General features: G+C 46.4%; 1 protein-coding gene across 2 annotated transcripts; it reads right to left on the bottom strand.

The window, feature by feature from the left end:
- Positions 1–9,754: 9,754 nt before the first annotated feature.
- On the bottom strand, positions 9,755–16,393 carry Znf263 (zinc finger protein 263). Of its 2 annotated transcripts, XM_028894807.2 has the most exons (6): positions 15,984–16,393; positions 14,727–14,907; positions 14,213–14,286; positions 13,814–13,937; positions 12,210–12,326; positions 9,755–11,761 (listed from the first exon to the last, which is right to left on the bottom strand). In XM_028894807.2, the coding sequence occupies exons 1-6, from the start codon at positions 16,368–16,370 to the stop codon at positions 10,596–10,598; spliced, it is 2,049 nt and encodes a 682-aa protein (XP_028750640.1). In that variant the 5' UTR covers positions 16,371–16,393; the 3' UTR covers positions 9,755–10,595. The 2 variants fall into 2 exon arrangements, with proteins under 2 accessions (XP_028750640.1, XP_028750641.1); XM_028894808.2 differs by lacking the exons at positions 14,213–14,286; positions 14,727–14,907.
- Positions 16,394–18,636: the final 2,243 nt, after the last annotated feature.

Raw genomic sequence — 18,636 nt, forward strand, 5'->3', positions numbered from 1 at the left:
AAGATTTTGGAGCTTGATCAGACGTCCTGTCTTGCTCTCATTCTTTGTGTCTCTTGTCCCTCTCATTCGCCGGCCCTCCCTTCAGGTAGAAGACCCCGCTGGCCGGGGCAAAGGTGTGATGTTGAGCTGCAATTGACTTTATGGATGGAAACAACTTGAAGAGAGTCCTGTCATTTTTGAGAAAGCAAAGATGAACAGGATAAAAGGGAATTTCCAAGATTAAGATCTACAATGTGAAAAGTGCATTTTGTTTTTAATTTTCTGTGTTTTATTTTTATTTTATTGCATTGGTGTTTTGCCTGCATGTATTCTGTGTGAAGGTGTCAGATCTTGGAGTTACAGACATTGGTAAGCTGACATGTGGGTGCTGAGCATTCAACCCATGTCCTCTGAAAGAGCAGTCAGTGCTTTAACCACGGAGCCATCTCCCCAGCTCCAAAAGTGCAGTTTTTAACTGGGCGAAGAACTGGGGTGAAGTAAAACAAATAGCATTAGGGAGTGCATGGGAAAATCTTTACAAAAAGGAACCTGTCTCGACCTTCAAGACTAGAAGATGGGGACTATAGAGAAATTTCTGAGAAAGGAGCAGAGCTAGAAAACAAGCTGGAGAATGACAGGGGGTGGTTAACTGGAGGCGAGGAGAAAAGGTTGTCCCCTCAAGACAAAAGGCAAGATACAAAGGAAGCTGTCCAAAAGAGGGTAGCTGAGAAGCAGCCTGTGGAATTAGGTTACCTACTGTGAAAGATGGTTTGGGCTACCTTCTTCCCTGACGCCTGAGTGTCAGAGATCCCATTTCATAGTCCAGCAGTCCAGTGGGGCTCTCTGGAGAACTCTGACTCGGTCTGCCATCCAGCATCCAGGACCACAAGGAACCAAGAGAGCTGGCACATCTGGATCTCAGGTCTTAAGGGCTCCTGTCCCAGCCACATCCCAGGGGTGGCTCCTAGGTAGGCATGGCAGTTACTGCCTTCCTCACTGGGGTGGTGCTTCAAGGTCAAGGCTGGCAGCTACCCACTACAGTTGTTTGGACAGGGTCTTACTACACAGACCTGGCTGACCATGTCTGCATGCCTCTGCTTCCTGAGTGCTGGGATTAAAGGCGTGAGCCTGGTGAGTTTTTAAAATGCTTTCAGAACAAAGATTTGATGCTGTGTCAAGATAATCCCCTGTAGTTCCTACTGAGTTTTCTAGGTTCTTAGCTGCTTTTCAACACTCAGGATTTATTTTAAAATCTGTTTTGTAAAATTTTCTGTTATACAACTGGATTTTAAACTGTTCTTTGAGACCTGGTAACTAACCTGGGTGTTCAACAACCATATCCAAGAGACCAAAATCAGTAAGGACAAAGGTGCTAAGAAGACATGCAATATGCTGGTCCTTGCTGTGTTCTTACTATGCCGCCAAGGTCAGCTCTGTTCTAGGAGACTGGACAATGAGACATCTCTAAAAGTGTTAAGGCTCCAGGAAGACACCTATCCTCCTGATGAGCGAGGCCCTGGGGACCTAGATGGACTCTATGGGGTGCGTTCTACAAAGGAGGGGTCATCGCAGAGGGAAAGCAATATGGTCATTAGAGGAGAACTAAATGAGCCCTAAGCAGATTAATTTCTAGCCACCTACACCCAATAGGGACGTACAACCAAAGATAATTAAAATATTACAAAATAGGAGCTGGAGAGCTGGCTCAGTGGTTAAGAACCCTGGCTCCTCTCTCCTCTCTCTTCAGGTGACCCGGGTTCAATTCCTAGTATTCATGTTAGTTCACAATCATCTGTAACTCCAGCCCCAGGGGATCTGATGCTGTTTTCTGACCTCCTCAGGTACTGCATGCACCTGTGCACAGGAAAAACACACACACTTTCTTTCTGTCTGCCTGTCTGTCTGTCTCTGATTCAGCTTACCATTTTCATGTGACCCACACCCATACAGCTATCTGGAGAGACAGGTCTCTTCACTGTTCCTAATACCTCATTAAACATGCCACTGAGATTCTGACCTGACTACAGCCATCTGGCTTCTAATTCGGGTGGCAAGGTCCACCAAAAGGATCACTCTGATATTTTGGGTAACAACCAAGCTTGTCTGATCAACAAGCCAAACAGTGACCTTGGCCTCCACTCCAGGCTGTGCTAGTTCTCAACACTCTCCTTTGTCCGAAATCTATTTCCCCAAGAAAGTCAACAGGTCGGATTTCACAGCTGCCACCCACCATAGGGTCTGGGAGAGCTCAGGAAACAAGCTGTTGCTCCCCGGATCCTTAACAATTTTCATCCAGCCACTCCCAAATTCTCAGAGCCTCTTTGATTGTCTTGGGAATTCTTCAGACTTTATGGTCCACTTCTAAAACTGGTTCTGCCTGTGGTCAGTCCAGTTCTGAAAGAGCCCTCTGCACATCTGTATCAATCCCTACTCCAAGGCTTGGGGGACACTGTAGAAGAGGGGATGGAGAGAATGTAAAATGCTTTCCCTACTCCAAGGCTTTGGGGACACTGTAGAAGAGGGGATGGAGAGAATGTAAAATGCTTTCCCTACTCCAAGGCTTGGGGGACACTGTAGAAGAGGGGATGGAGAGAATGTAAAATGCTCCCCCACTCTACAGCCTGTCCGGCACAGAGCAGCTATGCTGAGGGAAGACGGACAAATAGACTTCACTCAGACCTCAACATAAGGGACTCAATCGTCTGCTCGGTAGTAGATTCTTGTATAATATTAGTGGGACCAGCCTTAATATTATACATCCCAGGGACTCAGGAGAGAGAACTACTAACGGCGAGGACTATTTTCAGAAAATAGAATCTCAGCACACCGAGCTCTATCGTCCACTTGCTTTAATTCCTCTGGCATAACATCCTTTATACACAGCTTCAGTTCTGTTCTCATGTCTAGCTCCTTTCTTGCCTGATTTCTCTATATACTTATCTATTGCTACCTCTAAGTTCTATCTTAATTCTCTCGTCTTAACTCTGCCTCATCTAGGTCCTTTTCATCTTGTTCTTACCCAGCTAGTACTTCCCCATCTGACTCTTCCTCATCTTCCATCTTGTTCCTCTAGTCCTCTCTTCTAGCCCTTCAATCTAGTTCTTCCCCATCTCAGTTTGTTCCTCTCAAGTTCTTACCTGTCAAGTTCTTCCATTTTCTTTTCTCTTCTCCATCCCCTGTGCCCTGGAAGTCCTGGTATATAAAGCCAGGCTTCCAGGGTCAAACGGAGGGGTGATAAGAATCACATAGGGAGGCAATAATCGTTAATTATCATTTGCAACCCCAAAGGGAAATGAATTAACTAAAAGCTAAATTCGGGTAATATCTAAGAAGAGGGAATCTTATGTGTTCAACTATAGTCTTAAATGTGATTAGTAGAAAATATTAAGAATCTGTAAGTGGCTAGGTCAATGGGAGAAAATAAAACTGTCTTCTTTTTTTCCTGTGGCTCCTATCTGTCCAATCTATCTGCCGTTTTTTCTGCAGGGTGGGGGAAAGTGTGCTCAGTCGCTAGGCAACCTGTGTACAGCTAGATGCCTCTGTATGGGCATACATGGGTTGCAAAGAGGGTGCCTAGAGAAATTCAGATAAATAGAGCTTAAGCTTTAAGGTGTTTACGCAGAGAGTGGATACAAATGTCAGAAAGAAAGTTAGCTCAAGTTATTTATGCTAAGATAAGATACTAAAAAACAAGAGATAGTGTCAGGACATAAACAACTTGTAAATAGGGTGCCCTTTAAAATGACTAGTTTGTTCCTTCACCCCCTCCTAGGGTTTGGAGGTTTTCTGGTATAAAGGAAGCTTACTGCCTACCAATACACGAGTTCTTGCTTGACTTGACTCCCCGCTGCCTCTGATGGTCTCCGGGTAAGAGGGAGCGAGGGCGTGCACTTGCCTTTCCTCGGTTCCAGGCCACCTCTTCACAGGTGACCTAAGTTCCCGGTGGGGCAGGTCCCCACACCTGTGGTGATAGTTAAAGGGAGATCTGGAACTAGAGGTAAGATTTGGGGAAGGAGGAAGTAAAGCTTAATTGGCACATCCGCCAGGCCTTCTCAGGTAGTCTGGATGCTTAAGTCTGTTCTTAGAGAATATAGAGGTATCTCTGATAAAGTACTTTCCTCCAACTGGGGATGGACCTGGCCGGATGCTGCCAATGATGATAATTACAGGGAGGCTTGAACTAGTGTTCTGGCTGAGCATAGCTGTCATCGCAGAAGGTTATCTAAATATTCCTAGAAGTGGTTAGATAAGGAGTTAGAGGTCTATAAAGTTAGTAAGGCTGTAAGAAAAGGAGGGTCCGAGCTGAATTGTGTAAAGCTATTACTTAAGGTCCACCTGACCTAGGCGGTGTCTCCGTGTGGAATTTATCTTAAATCAGGAGACTTGCATGTGGACTGTTATTACTGCTAGTCCTTGAAAGTGGCTAAGGGAGATATCTGATTCCAGAGAAAGCCTTTCCTGAGGCAGTTCTCCAAATATTTGGAATGTATATGTCCAGAGAGTGATCAGTCCACACTGTTAGCCCTTCTTAGGGAAAAGTCAATTGGGAAAACTATGAAGGCACACATGATTTTCATAACAGAAGACAGCTGATTTATAACAAGCAAAGTAACACCAAAAACTCCTTGGAATTTGGCTTCCTCTGGAGGAATTCCCTGATCCCACTTTGCCATAACCAGCTGAGTTCTTATGATATATTCCTGCGGCCCGCAGCAGTAGATCCCTTAACCAGTGGATATTAGTGGATAGGGGCAGTCTATTAAAATGGAAAGGTTCCAAAGGTAGGCACTGTCCTAATACTCCTTTAGCTCCCTCAGTCCATACAGGGTTTTTTTGTTTCTATTTTTGAAACAGGGTTTCTCTGTGTAGCCTTGTCTGTCCTGGAACTTGCTCTGTAGACAAGGCTGGCCTCGAACTCACAAAAATACTGCCTCTGCTTCCCGAATGCTGGGATTAAAGGCACGTGCCACCACCACCCAGCTCGGTTCATACAGTTTTATAACGGCCTGGCTGTCATTTTGAGTATCACTCACCAAATGTGTAAAGCTCTTCAAATTATCTCCAAATGGCCTGACACTCTGTCTTCCAGGATGGTTAAAGGGGCAACCTTCCTAATGCTGCAACCCTTTCATACAGTTCCTCCCTCAATTATAGTGACTACCGACCATAAAACTGTGTTGTTGCTATTTCATAACTGTAATTTTGCTGCTGTTATGAATCACAACATAAATATCTAATATGCAGGATATGTGATATGTGACTCCCAAAGGGGTCACGACTCACAGGTTGAGAACTGTCGGGATATTACGTGATTGCCTATTCGTTGCACTGACTCAAGACTCCACATTTTTGGCCTACCTACCTCCCAACTGACTTATAAGATCTTACATTACCTGTGAGCGCTCAGCTCTAAACGGGACATGTGTTGCCACCCCCCTCCCCCCACCAAGGTTCAGGGAACATCAAGAAATGGGGTGGGAAGAAAGTCAGAAGAGATGAAGGATGGGAAGCAATGCTGTCAAGTGCTGCGGTCTGGACGTGACTCACTCATGTGCTCACCGCAGCCGTGGTTAGCTGCGTAAGATAAGGACAGTCAAAATTCCAGCACGGCTGGGAAGAGGCAACAGGCCCAGCCCTAGCTGAGGCACGAGGGACACCTTGACAGCCCCTGGCAGGGAGACACTGGAGGGTGACTGGTGTCTGGCCACGCTCCAGTCGGATGGCCCCAAACCTACGCACACAGGCAGCGCTAGCTGACTCAGTGGGTTATAAAAAAGAAGGCAGTGGGGCTGGAGAGGTGGCTCAGCGGTTAAGAGCACTGGCTGCTCTTCTAGAGGTCCCGAGTTCAATTCCCAGCAACCATCTGTAATGAGATCTGGCGCCCTCTTCTGTACACATAATAAATAAATCTTAAAAAAAAAAAAGGCAGTAAATTGGGGGGGGGAGATGTTGAGGGAGGTGTATGGGGGGGTGAGGGGGTAGACATGATCAAAATACATTTGAAAATCTCAAATAATAAATAGAAAAAGGGCTGGGAGATGGCTCAGTGTATAAAGATACTTGCTGTCAAACCTGACAACCTGAGTTTGATCCCTAAGATTTATATCACATAAGGACAGAACTGACTCCCAGACGGCAGACAGACACACACACACACTCACAAACTATTTCAAAGATCCCACATACTCCAAGTCACCCACCTTAGCCCATTCAAAGCACTTTAGAGTAGGCCTTTCAGACAGACCTCTTACTAGACCCAGAGACTCTGCAGGTTTCCGTCTATCACCACTGGGGCTACAAGGCAGGCTGCCACTGAGTATCAGGACCAAGTACAGTACCAGGTACAATTCCAAGCCCGCTCCGCCTTTTTGAGGTCAGCTCGTCACATTAACTGGGGAGATTGGTTTATCTTGAAACTCCCCTACAGGGTTAAAGGCCACTAGAAGCTGTCTGGACCATACTATTAAGTTCTTCTCACATCCCAACTGCAGTTCAATTAAAAGGCCTGTCACCATATATTCATCTGTACAAAGTTAAGGATGTTCCATCCCTAGAAGCTCAAACAGCCTCTTGGAGATCTTCATCACTTCAAGCCCCATCTCCAGACCCTAGTGAGTAACCAAAGGGCTGAGCTCATCACTTCCCTTGAGTTTTAACCTCCGCCTCATTTCCTTATCTCACTGTTACTGGGCTTCTCATCTCTGCCATCACTATTACCATACTCTTTTTGTCTGTCTTCCTGAAATCACCTAACCACTGTGACCTCTGCTCCCCGCCTTTACTTCTGTTCACAGCGTCTTTTTTATTCTATTCTGTGTCTAGCCCCTGCTTACCTAACCTTTTAGTATGGTTAGCATCTTCCAGATTACAGGCTAGTACACTCCCCAAAATGGGATTATCTTTGGGATATCAACTATTGCCACCAACACTCATATCTGTCTCTCACCAATGAGGGTCTCATGACTTCCAAACAAGTGTCACAGTCCAGGGTTCATCCTTCGTTAACTAACCCTGCCACCTCCAAAATCTGACTCAAGCCTTTTATTATGACTTAAGGCCCCATGGCCCTAAAACAGATTAAAAACACCTATTAAGCCGGGCGGTGGTGGCACGTCTTCATTCCCAGCACTCTAGAGGCAGAGCCAGGTGGATCTCTGTGAGTTCGAGCCCAGCCTGGTCTACAGAGCAAGATCCAGGACAGGCACCAAAATTACACAGAGAAACCCTGTCTCGAAAAAACAAAAACAAACAAAAAAGAACACCTATTAGCAGCCCCCTATCTCCAACCCCTTCTGAACTCTGAAATAGTTCCAGAAAAGAGATTTGTGAGGCTGTGGATATAGCCCAAGTGGTAGAACATGACAAACATGTTTGAAGTCTTGGGTTTGATCTCAGTCACCACATAAATTGGGTGCGGTGGTGATGCGGGTCTGTTATCCCAGCATTTGGGAGGCAGACAGCAAGATCAGAAACTCAAGGTCATCTTTTGCTACATAGCAAACTAAAGGGCAGCCTGAGCTACATACAAGTTATGAGTTACTATTATTATTTTTTTAAAGATGTATTTATTTATTATTTATTTATTTATTTATTTATTTATTTATTTATTTATTATGTATACAGTGTTCTGTCTGCATGTATGCCTGCTGGCCAGAAGAGGGTGCCAGATCTCATTACAGATGGCTGTGAGCCACCATGTGGTTGCTGGGAATTGAACTCAGGACTTTTGGAAGAGCAGCCAGTGACCTTAACCACTGAGCCATCTCTCCAGCCCTATCATTGTTATTATTATTATTTTGAGACAGGATCTCACTATGTAGCCTTGGCTAGCCTGGAGCTATACAGACCAGACTGGTCTCAAACTCAGAGAGATCCACCTGCCTCATCTTCCCAAGTGCTGAGATTAAAGGTACACACCACCACAAATGGCTAACTTAGGCTCTAACTGTCTAAGACATCACAGGGTACTGTGCCAGGCTCTAAGCAATCAGGATCTGATTGTTTAAAAGTAGAGGATTTTGTTTTTTAGATGTTTTATACAGAACTTAACAGAGAAAAATAACATTGTCACTGGCTGCCCTTTTTAACCCTTAATTCTAGCTTGCTTGGCTCAGCTTATAGCACTATGGAACTTGGCTTGATTTTATTTATTTATTTATTTATTTATTTACTTACTTACTTATTTGTATCTGTCTAGAATGACAGTAATTATCTCTAGCTTGTCCCCTCTTCAGAGAGAGACTTTCAAGCCAGGGTTAGAGCAAATGATGGAAATTGGGGTTGTTCTAAGTAGAACATGAGGAGTAGCTATTTCCTCAGAATGGAAACATTCTCTCCTGGAGAGAGAATGGAGCCAGTTAATACTCCAGCTGTTAAGGAGGATGAAAATGAGCACAAGACCTGAGTCTGGGCCCTAGTACCCACATAAGAAGCCAGCTGTAGTGTCAGCATCAAGACCGGCGGATCCCTGGAGATTGTTGGTCAATCAGCCAGTCAGCCTGCCTAGCCTAAATGGTAGGTAAGCTCCAGGCTCCACTGAGACAGTCTCCAAGGTGGACGGCTCCTGAAGAAAGACACCGTATGTCCTCTGGCCCCAAACACCCATACAAAGTTAAAGAAACTCTAGGCTCAGGAAACTCTGTTCCCATCTGACAGACATTTGTTTACATCTGCCCAGGAAAAGGCATATAACACACCACCACCAGTTAGACCATGTAATATCTGCATAGGTAATTTTATGAGGTGTGTGTGTGAACAATCCAAGCAAGCTGCATGGTAGTATAGCAATTGTGTACCACTCCACCCGATTCATGGCACTGGGAGCCTTACCAGGCCTGCCCTACTCCACAAGCCCAGGACCCTGCTCCTACTAGAGCAGATCCTTCACCAATATCTAGTTAATCTACATTCATCTCCTCACCTTCCCTTACTTCATACTCCCACTGCCCACCTCCTATGGAAAAGGCCCACAAGATAAAGGGAGAACGTGAAAATGATTTTTTTTAAAGTTGGCCCAGAAAACCAAGCTTTTGCACACACTAATCTGAGTCAAGAGCTGGGGTAAGAATAAGGATTGCTTTGACAAACTGCTGCTAAAACCTGTTCCACCATCCTGTCCTCCAAAAGAACAGCCAGTTAGATAGCTTCCTCTGGGGATGATTAAGATGGCTTCCTGGCATCTGATTTCCTGATCCTAGAGGGTTGGGATCTAACTCTCTCAAAGGATAAACACTATTATGACTCCTATCTCAAGCCTACTTTCTAAACACAATGTTTTACTTCCAAATAATTGTGTCCTTTTTTAAATCTCTGCACCGTTAGTGATCAATGGCTGTTGTATCAAGACCATGATTAGATTCCCTCCTGGGAACCAGTTTTACAAGACAAAAATATCCTGTCTTTAAAAAGCCTGATCTATGAAGATCCAATGATGAAGTCATTACTTTTGCATACTAACCTAAACACTTAAAAAAAAAAAAAAAAAAAAAAAAAAAAAAACCAACCGACTTCACAGGAACACAGCATCCTAACAGACCTGCAAACATCTTTACTGCTATAAAAAGGGAAAGGATAATTTTTGCAGATCCTTCATCACCCTGGCCACCATTCACTTCGGCCTCACCCTGCCAGCACAGAACAGTCCAACCCAAGAAAGGCATCCAATACCTTGCTTCAACCGATCTACTGCTACTTTTCTTAGAACCTACAGGAAAGAGCAGTTTGTCTGAAACGTATCAACACAAAGGCCCTCAATGAAGACTCATACATACTCATGTTTCCTGGGAGACATTTATTATAAACCTTTCAAACATTTTCAACAGGGAAAGACATAATTCCTAATTTCTTTAGGATCTGTTTTTGTTTCTGAGGAATCATGGAACCTTCCAGAAACACGTCTCTAGAGCACTATGCACCTTTTTAACAGGTGGAAGAAAGTCTCAATCTCCAGAAAGGTAGACCACAACCACATATCCATTTAATCTGTAACATGCTGGGCTCACATGCTGCAGATTCTATCTTATGACTTCCTATGTCTCTAGTCCCCTTTTTTCTGAGGTCACCTTATATGATAATGAGCACTCCTGCCAAACTACTCAGAAGAGTAGGTACTGTAGTGTTAGAATTAGACTGTCCGGGACTTCCCAGCCAGGGTCTTGCAAAAAGATGCAACTTAAAATCAGTCATGTTGACCTTCAACTGGCCTCCCAGGAGACCTAGCCCTTCTTCTTTGGTCTCAAGGGCTTCAGGAGCCCAAACTCTCCTGCTAAATGTCACAAATAAGGAGGGAATTGAAGTCACTTGTATTCCCAAAACTGTTGGAATACTAGAATCAGTACAGCACCCAAACCATACCTTAGTCAAAATAAAGAAGGTGGGTGCACCTGAAGGCAGGATGAACTTCATAGATAAGTGGCCCTGAGCAGGTTACCTTCAAGAACTTCAATTCTTACTTCTGGAAACTTGAGTTTTAAGCTAGTTCTTCACCTCTGCACCTCCCTTAAAATAAGTTCCAATTTCTTTATATTAATTACCAGCAAAATACACCACATGGGCAGAGAATACCAGCTCTGGATAACTTTTTGCCAAAACTAGGGCAAAAAGAAACCCCATTGTTTCTAACCAGTGTGAGTTCCCTGATGACTTGTAAGGCGTGAGCTCCGAGAGAAGCTTTCTCCACATTCAGAACATTTATATGGTCTTTCTCCTGTATGGGTTCTCAGGTGACGAATCCGGTTGGAACTGTGAGAGAAACTGTCTCCACACTCATGACAGGTATAGGGTTTTTCTCCTGTGTGAATTCTCTGGTGCCTGATTAAGTTAGATCTATGAGAGAAGTTTTCCCCACAAAGGTTACACTTATAAGGTTTTTCTCCTGTGTGTGTTCTCTGGTGTCTGGTAAGGTGCATGCCCTGCCGGAAACTTTTCCCACAAGTTGAACATTCAAAGAGTCTCTTCTCCACTCTGTGGGCTCCACGGTGTGTAAGAAGGGGGACACCACCATTCACTCCCTGTCCATACTCAGGGAGAGGGTCAAGTCGCTCTTTCTCATGGGTTCTTTCATGAATGACAAGATGTGAGCTTCGAGAGAAACTTTTTCCGCACTCACTACACCGGTAGGGCCTCTCTCCAGTGTGGATCCTCTGGTGCCGAAGCAGGTTGGAGCTGTGAGCAAAGATCTCCCCACACTCTGGGCACTTGTAAGGCTTCTCCCCAGTGTGGGTCCTCTGGTGTCTGTGGAGGTTGGAGTTACAGGAGAAGCTTTTCCCACAGACACTGCACTGATAGGGCTTTTCACCTGTGTGGGTGCGCTGATGGCGGGTGAGGTGGGTATTTTGACTGAAGCATTTCCCACATTCAAGGCACTTATGGGCTTCCTCCCCAACATGTGTTCTATGCAGTGACAGAAAATGTGGGTGCCCACCAAAGACTTCCCCACACTCTCCATCCATACACAGTTTTTCTGCTGCATGTATCCTCTGGTGCCTGATGACGTTTGAGTGATTAGAAAAGTTCTTGCCACATAAGGGGCACAGATGAAGCTTCTTGGGCTGTCCCTTTGGTCGGGCCAGTCCTCTACAACCTGTGGTTCCCACCAAGGACTCCTCTACTGTGTCCTCGGGGGGACAGTCCCAGTGTCCTTCTTCTCTGTTATCAGCTCTTCCCTGCTCAGGACTCCAGGGCATCTCCCTTCTGGCCTGGCCAGGCAGCAGTACTGGAGGATGGGTACTTTCAGGAGAAACAGACTCAACACTTCTTTCTGGGTTCTCAAACTTTTCTACCCCTAGGAAGAGAGAAAAAACAAACCTCTAGATTATTTTACAGAGGAAAAAAGAAATCTCTACATGCCTTTCATGTGAGAGGCCCTGAGAACAGAGTTCCAGCTCAGTTTCCCACCCTGACCTTGTCAGGAAAGCATGCCAGAGAAGCACATGGAAAAGAGGACTTGGAGCTCAGACTAGTCTTGGAACTCCCTTTTGTAGGCCCCACCCTGCTCTCTGACTAGCTTTTACCCTTCTGGTATGGACCGAGGCTGAGACTAGAGTGTCCCGAGTGAGTCCCCGAGTTAGAATCTCCTCAGATGTACAGGCCACATTCCTCCCTTGTCAGGCTGAGTGTGCGGGAGACACTGCCACTGTCCCCAGCGTGCCGCACTGGCCATGCACCCAGACCCCACAATGTCACACACACCTTGGGAGCCCTTTTAAGCCTTGTTTAGCTACACTTCTCACCTGGAACTGGTTCTCTGGGGCTCCCGCCTCCCTTGTAGCTCGGCACACTAGGGTCCCACGGTTTCCGTTCTTGTTCCGCCTGGGTGCTTAAGACCTCCTGACCGGGAATGCAAGACTCTGTTCACAATGAAAGAAACATCACCACACTCTTCTACCACACAGAGAAAACAGTCTTGTCCCCTGCCAGCAGCAGAGAAACCAACTCCCCCTGAGTTTAACATGTATTACTGGAGAAACACACCAAACCATTCCCAGTAGTTACTCTATAGAAAAAAGAAATTAGAGAAGACTATGGGGTTTTTAATATTTTCAAAGAACTTGAATTTTTAAAAATGAGAATATACAATTTGTAATTCAAGTAACTATAAAATGAACACAGGATGACCACTGCTTTGAGAATCAACTTACTTTAGTGAAAGGGTTGGCTACTTGTAGATAGAGCTAAACTTAACTGTAAAACTCTAGAAAAAACCATGAAATCAACTGGAAAAGAACTCAGGCTCTTAGAAGACCATGACATTAAAATGTGTGAGTCCTCCTGTGCTGTGCTAAGGAAAGGCAAACAACTCACTTGACCTCCAGTAAACACAGACTCCAGCAGAGGCTCATCTCCACCAACCACTCTTGGTCAGAGTGGCACAGCAGTGGAAAGTGAGGCAGAGCCCAGGAGGTGGTCTCAGGAAGGAAGCAAAAGCACTACAATGCTGCACAACACAGTTCTAACCAGCTCTACACAAACATGGTGGACGAAAACAGCCGCAATGTGGCATCTTCCTGGTGTGGGCTTCAATATAACCAATCCTACTGCACACACGGCCTTAGTCAGACTGCCTTCAACTTCTTTTTCTTTTTCGAGACAGGTGTAGCCTGGCTGTCCTGGAACTCACTCTGTAGACCAGGCTGGCCTCAAACTCACAGAGATCCGCCTGCCTCTGCCTCCAGAGTGCTGAGATTAAAGGCATGTGCCACCACTACCTGGCACCTCCAACTTTTATTATGAGAATTCTCATATACACAAGCAAGCTGAGGAATTATGTAATATTTACATATATCCCACCTACATATCAGTTTATCTTATTTTATTGGCCTCATAATTTTAACCTTTTTACCTTTGTTCAACACACAGATGGACTTTGATGAATGTATTGTCTAGTCTACTTTGCATATACAGTGTTCCAAATTTACAAGCCCCCTTCCCTTCCTGGATTTTTACAGGCTAAGAGAGCTAATAAACCGGTATATTGGTGCCAGCACCAGTGGACTTTCTGTCTCTGGTAAGAAGTCTGGATATTCCAACGGAGCACAGAGGGCATACATGCAGGTAAGAACGTAGAGCACCCAACGTGTGTGACGGGGGCCTGTGGTCACTGGCTGGGCTCTGTGCTGCCTTTAACTCCAGCAACGGAAGTATGGCCTAAGGATGCCACAAGTATCAACTGTGCCACTTGGCAGATGTTTAACTGACCATAGTAGGAGAAACTTTCTGTGTGTGTGGGGGGTGTCTCTTGATAAAACTAAGAGCTCATGTACAGGTAAGGAATGTGTTCTAAGGAGCAGGACACTCTGGTCGTAAATGCCATCATTCCAGAAAGAGAAGTTCTTACCTAGTGTGCCCACATTCTCATAACTATCTTGCACCATATCCCTTGAGAGAGCTCTCTTACTAGGATCCTGATGGCCCCACTCCTGAGAGATATACATTGCCATGTCTTCGAAGTTCTCGGGCAACTGAAATAACACAAGATCTCCTTTAGCATCACATGTAACAGGAACAATTCAAGCTGAGTTATTGTCAAAGGGATAAAACCAGGAGTGCCAAGACCACGTCATGGGGGGAGAAGGGTCCCAGGCCTATAAGTGATGGGTTGAAAAGACAAAGGAGCTAAGGGCGATATCTGATCAGAAAGAAAAGATCCTCCTAGTAGCTGAGGGGCACCTCCCACCCCAAAAGGAGAGGAGAAAAGGAGGATTCTGGGGAGAGGCAATGAGAACTTCCACATCACCTGGGACCCAGTCATATCCTTATCTTCCATATTCCCTTCAGGAGGAAAGAGAGAGAGCCAGGGAGCAGATAATGCTGAAGATGACAGAAATCATAATGAGAACAGTAAAACTAAATTTCGGCAACCCACAGATTATTACAACACAATATGCATTCCCCAACACCCAGTCTCAGTTTTTAGACTGACAAACAGTATCAAAAGGTGTGAAGAGGGTCTGAAGACATGGGACGGGCTTTCATCCCAGCAACCATGTTCTAACCACACACAGCCCCACATCAACCATCTAACTATAAACTGCCAGTGCTGTACACAAAAGGGCTTCACTAAGAGACTACCTTTCCTCCCACCTAACCCTCACGGAACCCACACCACCAGCTGGAGGTTTTCCAGACCACATCTGAGAACCTTAACTTCAGAAATTCTTTCTCCTTGGCACCTGTGCTACATTCTACTAGGGTCAGGGCAACCCCAAAGTCCCTCCTCCCTCCCACCTGCCCAGATAACTGCCCCTCACCCCTCTCCTTTACAGCCTGGGGGTCCCTTTGGGGGCTGGGGTCTAGCAGCTCCTGCAGCCTGGGGCCAGGGCTTCGCTCAGTCTCCATTGGCTCCAGCTTGAAGCTCGGTGACTCTCCTGCTGTCTCCAGTGGCAAAGGCTCCTCCAAAAGTACTTCTGCTCCCCGCCCTTGGTTTGTGACCTGGGAACCAACCCACATCACTCAGCATCACAACCGGGTAGGACACGCCTTCAACAGAGACCCACAGACCATCCCTTTGGTCTTTGCCAAGAGGATGGTTAATGCTAAAGACTTTTTAGTGTATGTGACAGAGAAAACGAGGGGGGGAGGGGAGGGGGCTGGAGCATGAAAAAGTGAGGGTCCACAGCCAGCGCACACCTCAATATACTCTTTGATACATCTCACTTCTTTCTGCTCGCTCGCTCGCTCTCCCCGTTCCTAGATGCTTCCATTCACTACTAGATAAGGTGAACTTATCCGGCAGTGACCAGAAAGCCTCAGTGCTTAGCTGTTTTTGAAAGGTCAATGAACTGAGATCCAACTCTGCATCGGAGACTGTTGACTAAGGTATAGTGGGTATTAACCACTAAGTATAAGCCTGAGGTGGTGGCATGTGCCTGTGGTAATCCCAAAACTAGAGAGATTGAAGCAGGAGGATTGCCTCGAGTTTAAACTTGGGTTACATGTCTAGAACATGCCTTTTAAAAAGAGCAGAGCCAAGCGTGGTGGCACACGCCTGTACTGAAGAACTCAGAGTTTTGCAAACTGAGCCTAGAGGATCACCACTGGTCTGGAGCCGAGCTGAGCTACACGGTAAGACACAGTCATCTGGGCTACATAAGACCCTGCCACAAAACAAACAAACGCAAGCAGTGGCATCCAAAGTTGACATACTGTTCTCCTGACCCTCCAAACTGCCCCCAGACAGCACTTTGGCATCTTCATTTTACCAACAGAAAAACAGGACCAAAGAGATTAAGTAGTCTGCCCAAAGTCACAAAGCTAGTACTAGCGATAGCACTAACTGGTCACTAACTACTGGTGGAGCGACGCCTACAGGTTGAAATAAAGTCCTCGTCACCGCTCACTACCGTCATATGGGGAAAATCTGGAAGAAAACTGTTCCAGATAAACGACATAAATCCCTCTTCCTCATGTAAAGTCTACTCAGTAATAAAGTAGATTTGACTACAAAACTAGGCTAGCACAATGTCCCAGTCTTCTGGGCCAAACCACGGATAAAACAGCTCTGTCACCTGTTGCCTCAGTTTCCCAAGTTCTCTCTGCATACGCTCCACAAGGGTTACTGCTTCTTCGCCACTCTCTGGACGCAACTCCTGCACCCTGCTCTGAATCTCTTGGGGAAGGATAGTCAGGAACTGCTCCAGCACCAACAGCTCCAGGATCTGCTCCTTGGTGCGCAACTCCGGCCGTAGCCACCCATGGCAAAGCTCCTGAAGCTGGCTAAGGGCCTCTCGGGGACCAGAGGCCTCCTGAAAGCGGAACCGTCGAAAACGCAGGTGGGAGGCCTCCGGGCTGGAGTCTGGGTCCGGCGGGGGTACCTCCTGGCTCCAGGTGCTGTCCTCCTCCAGTTTCACTATCAGGAGCCCTTCCGGCTCCTGGGAGCCCGGACCAGCAGCCATGCTCAATGCCCCCAGAGTGCCTAGGTCCCGAAACCAGCTACGTCCGCCTCCAAAGGCGCCCTAAGTTCCGTCCCACAGTAGAGCACGACCGCAGTAGCCGAGAGGGCCGGGGCTCCAAATCCCGCCGGAAGAACCCAGTTCGGAGTCTGGCAATAGTCCTGCAGCGTCTCCACCTGACCGGCTTCTCAGGCCCGCACAGAACTGAGCCCTCGGCGCCCGCGGCGGAAGTTTCAGCGCGCGAGTTGGGCGTCATAAGCCAACGGCCGCTCGTCGGGACGGACTTCCGGTTCACGTTTCGCTTACTCTGTCTCCCATTGGGTCGGGTCTCGCCACGTACTCACTGCCGACTCACGACAAGGGAAAATTTGCATCCAAGAGCGGGAGGAGACACCGGCCATGTGTTGATGAGAGGCGGGGCTACGGAGTGGGCGTGGCAGCCGTAGGCGTGCGAGTCTCTGGGCCGGTCTGGCCGGGGCATGACCTGGGTCAGATTTTCTTAGGAAATTTGCCAAAAATTTGCCAAAAGGTACATTCCTAAGCCACGCTCGAACCAGAATCCAGATGCGTTAGAGTGTCTTGTTGGGGCCCAGAAATGTCCGTTGTTAACAACTCACAAAGAAAACCTCCCTGAAGGCGGATCCCAACACCCCGGAGAACTACAGCCTGCAGCGGAGACCGGTGCACTGCGCTCATCGGGCTCGCGCTGCGCGGTGACTGCCGGGAAATGTAGTCCCTGGCACTCCCGTCTTCCTGCGCCTGCGTTGTGGATCAAGCGTCCCGTCGCCGTCTGAGTTCCACCTACCACAGTAAACCTTATACGATGGCTCACAACCATCTGTAATGAGATCTGGTGCCCTCTTCTGGCCTGCAGTCATACATGCTGTATACATAATAAATAAATAAATCTTTTTAAGAAGAAGGAGAAGAAGAAGAGGAGAAGTTCTCATACCAGGATCTGGCTGGAAGTCAGAAAATTTAACACAACTGATAAAAATAAAGCTAAAACATTTACAGAAGGTGGCTGTGGTGGCACATGCCTATAATTCATCCCAACACTCAGGAACCTGAAGCAGGGAATCAGACATTCAGCCTGAGCTATGTAAAACTGCTGCGGGCCGCAGGAATATCATAGGAACTCAGCTGGTTATGGCAAAGTCACTACCTGGAGGAATCAGGGAATTCCTCCAGAGGAAGCCAAATCCCAAGGAGTTTTTGGTGTTACTTGGCTTGTTATATATCAGCTGTCTTCTGTTATGAAAATCATGTGTGCCTTCACAGATTTCCCAATTGATTTTTCCCTAAGAAGGGCTAACAATGTGGACTGATCACTCTCTAGACATACACATTCCAGGCATTTTGAGAACAGCCTCAGGAAAGGCTTTCTCTGGAATCAGATATCTCCCCTAGCCACTTTCAAGGACTAAAGGAGACATCACCCAGGTGGTCACCCAATTTCCGAGGATTAACAGTGATAACAGCCCACAGGCGAGTCTCCTGACTTAAGGTAAATTCCACAAGGAGACACCGCCCAAGTCAGGTAGACATTAAGTAATAGCTTTACACAATTTAGCTCAGACCCCTCCTTTCTTACAGCCTTACTAACTTTATAGATCTCTAATTACTTACCTAACCACTTCTAGGAATTTTTAGATAACCTTCTGTGCTAACAGCTATGCTCAGCCAGAACTCCCAGTTCAAGCCTCCCTGTAATTATCATTATTGGTAGCATCCGGCCAGGTCCATCACCGGATGGAGGAAAGTACCTTATCAGAGATACCTCTGTACTCTCTAAGAACATACTTAAGCATCCAGGCTACCAGTTTGAGAAGGCCTGGCGGATGTGCCAATTAAGCCTTACTTCCTCTTTTCCCAAACCTTACCACCAGTTCCAGATCTCCCTTTAACTATCACCAGAGGCATCTAGCTGTACACAGGTTGCCTAGCGACTGAGCACACTTTCCCCCGCCCTGCAGAAAAATGGCAGATAGCTTGGACAGACAGGAGCTACAGGAAAAAAGAAGACAGTTTTATTTCTCCCATTGACCTAGCAACTTATAGATTCTTAACACTTTCTACCAACCACGTTTAAGATTATAGTTGAGCACATAAGAACCCTCTTCTTAGATATTACCTGAATTTAGCCTTTAGTTAATTCATTTCCCCATTGGTCACTTCCCTTTGGGGTTGCAAGTGATAATTAACGGTTATTGCCTCCCTGTGTGATTCTTATCACCCCTCCATTTAACCCTGGAAGCCTGGTTTTGCA

This window comes from Peromyscus leucopus, chromosome 8b (assembly GCF_004664715.2).
Source record: "Peromyscus leucopus breed LL Stock chromosome 8b, UCI_PerLeu_2.1, whole genome shotgun sequence".
Classification (NCBI taxonomy): domain Eukaryota; kingdom Metazoa; phylum Chordata; class Mammalia; order Rodentia; family Cricetidae; genus Peromyscus; species Peromyscus leucopus.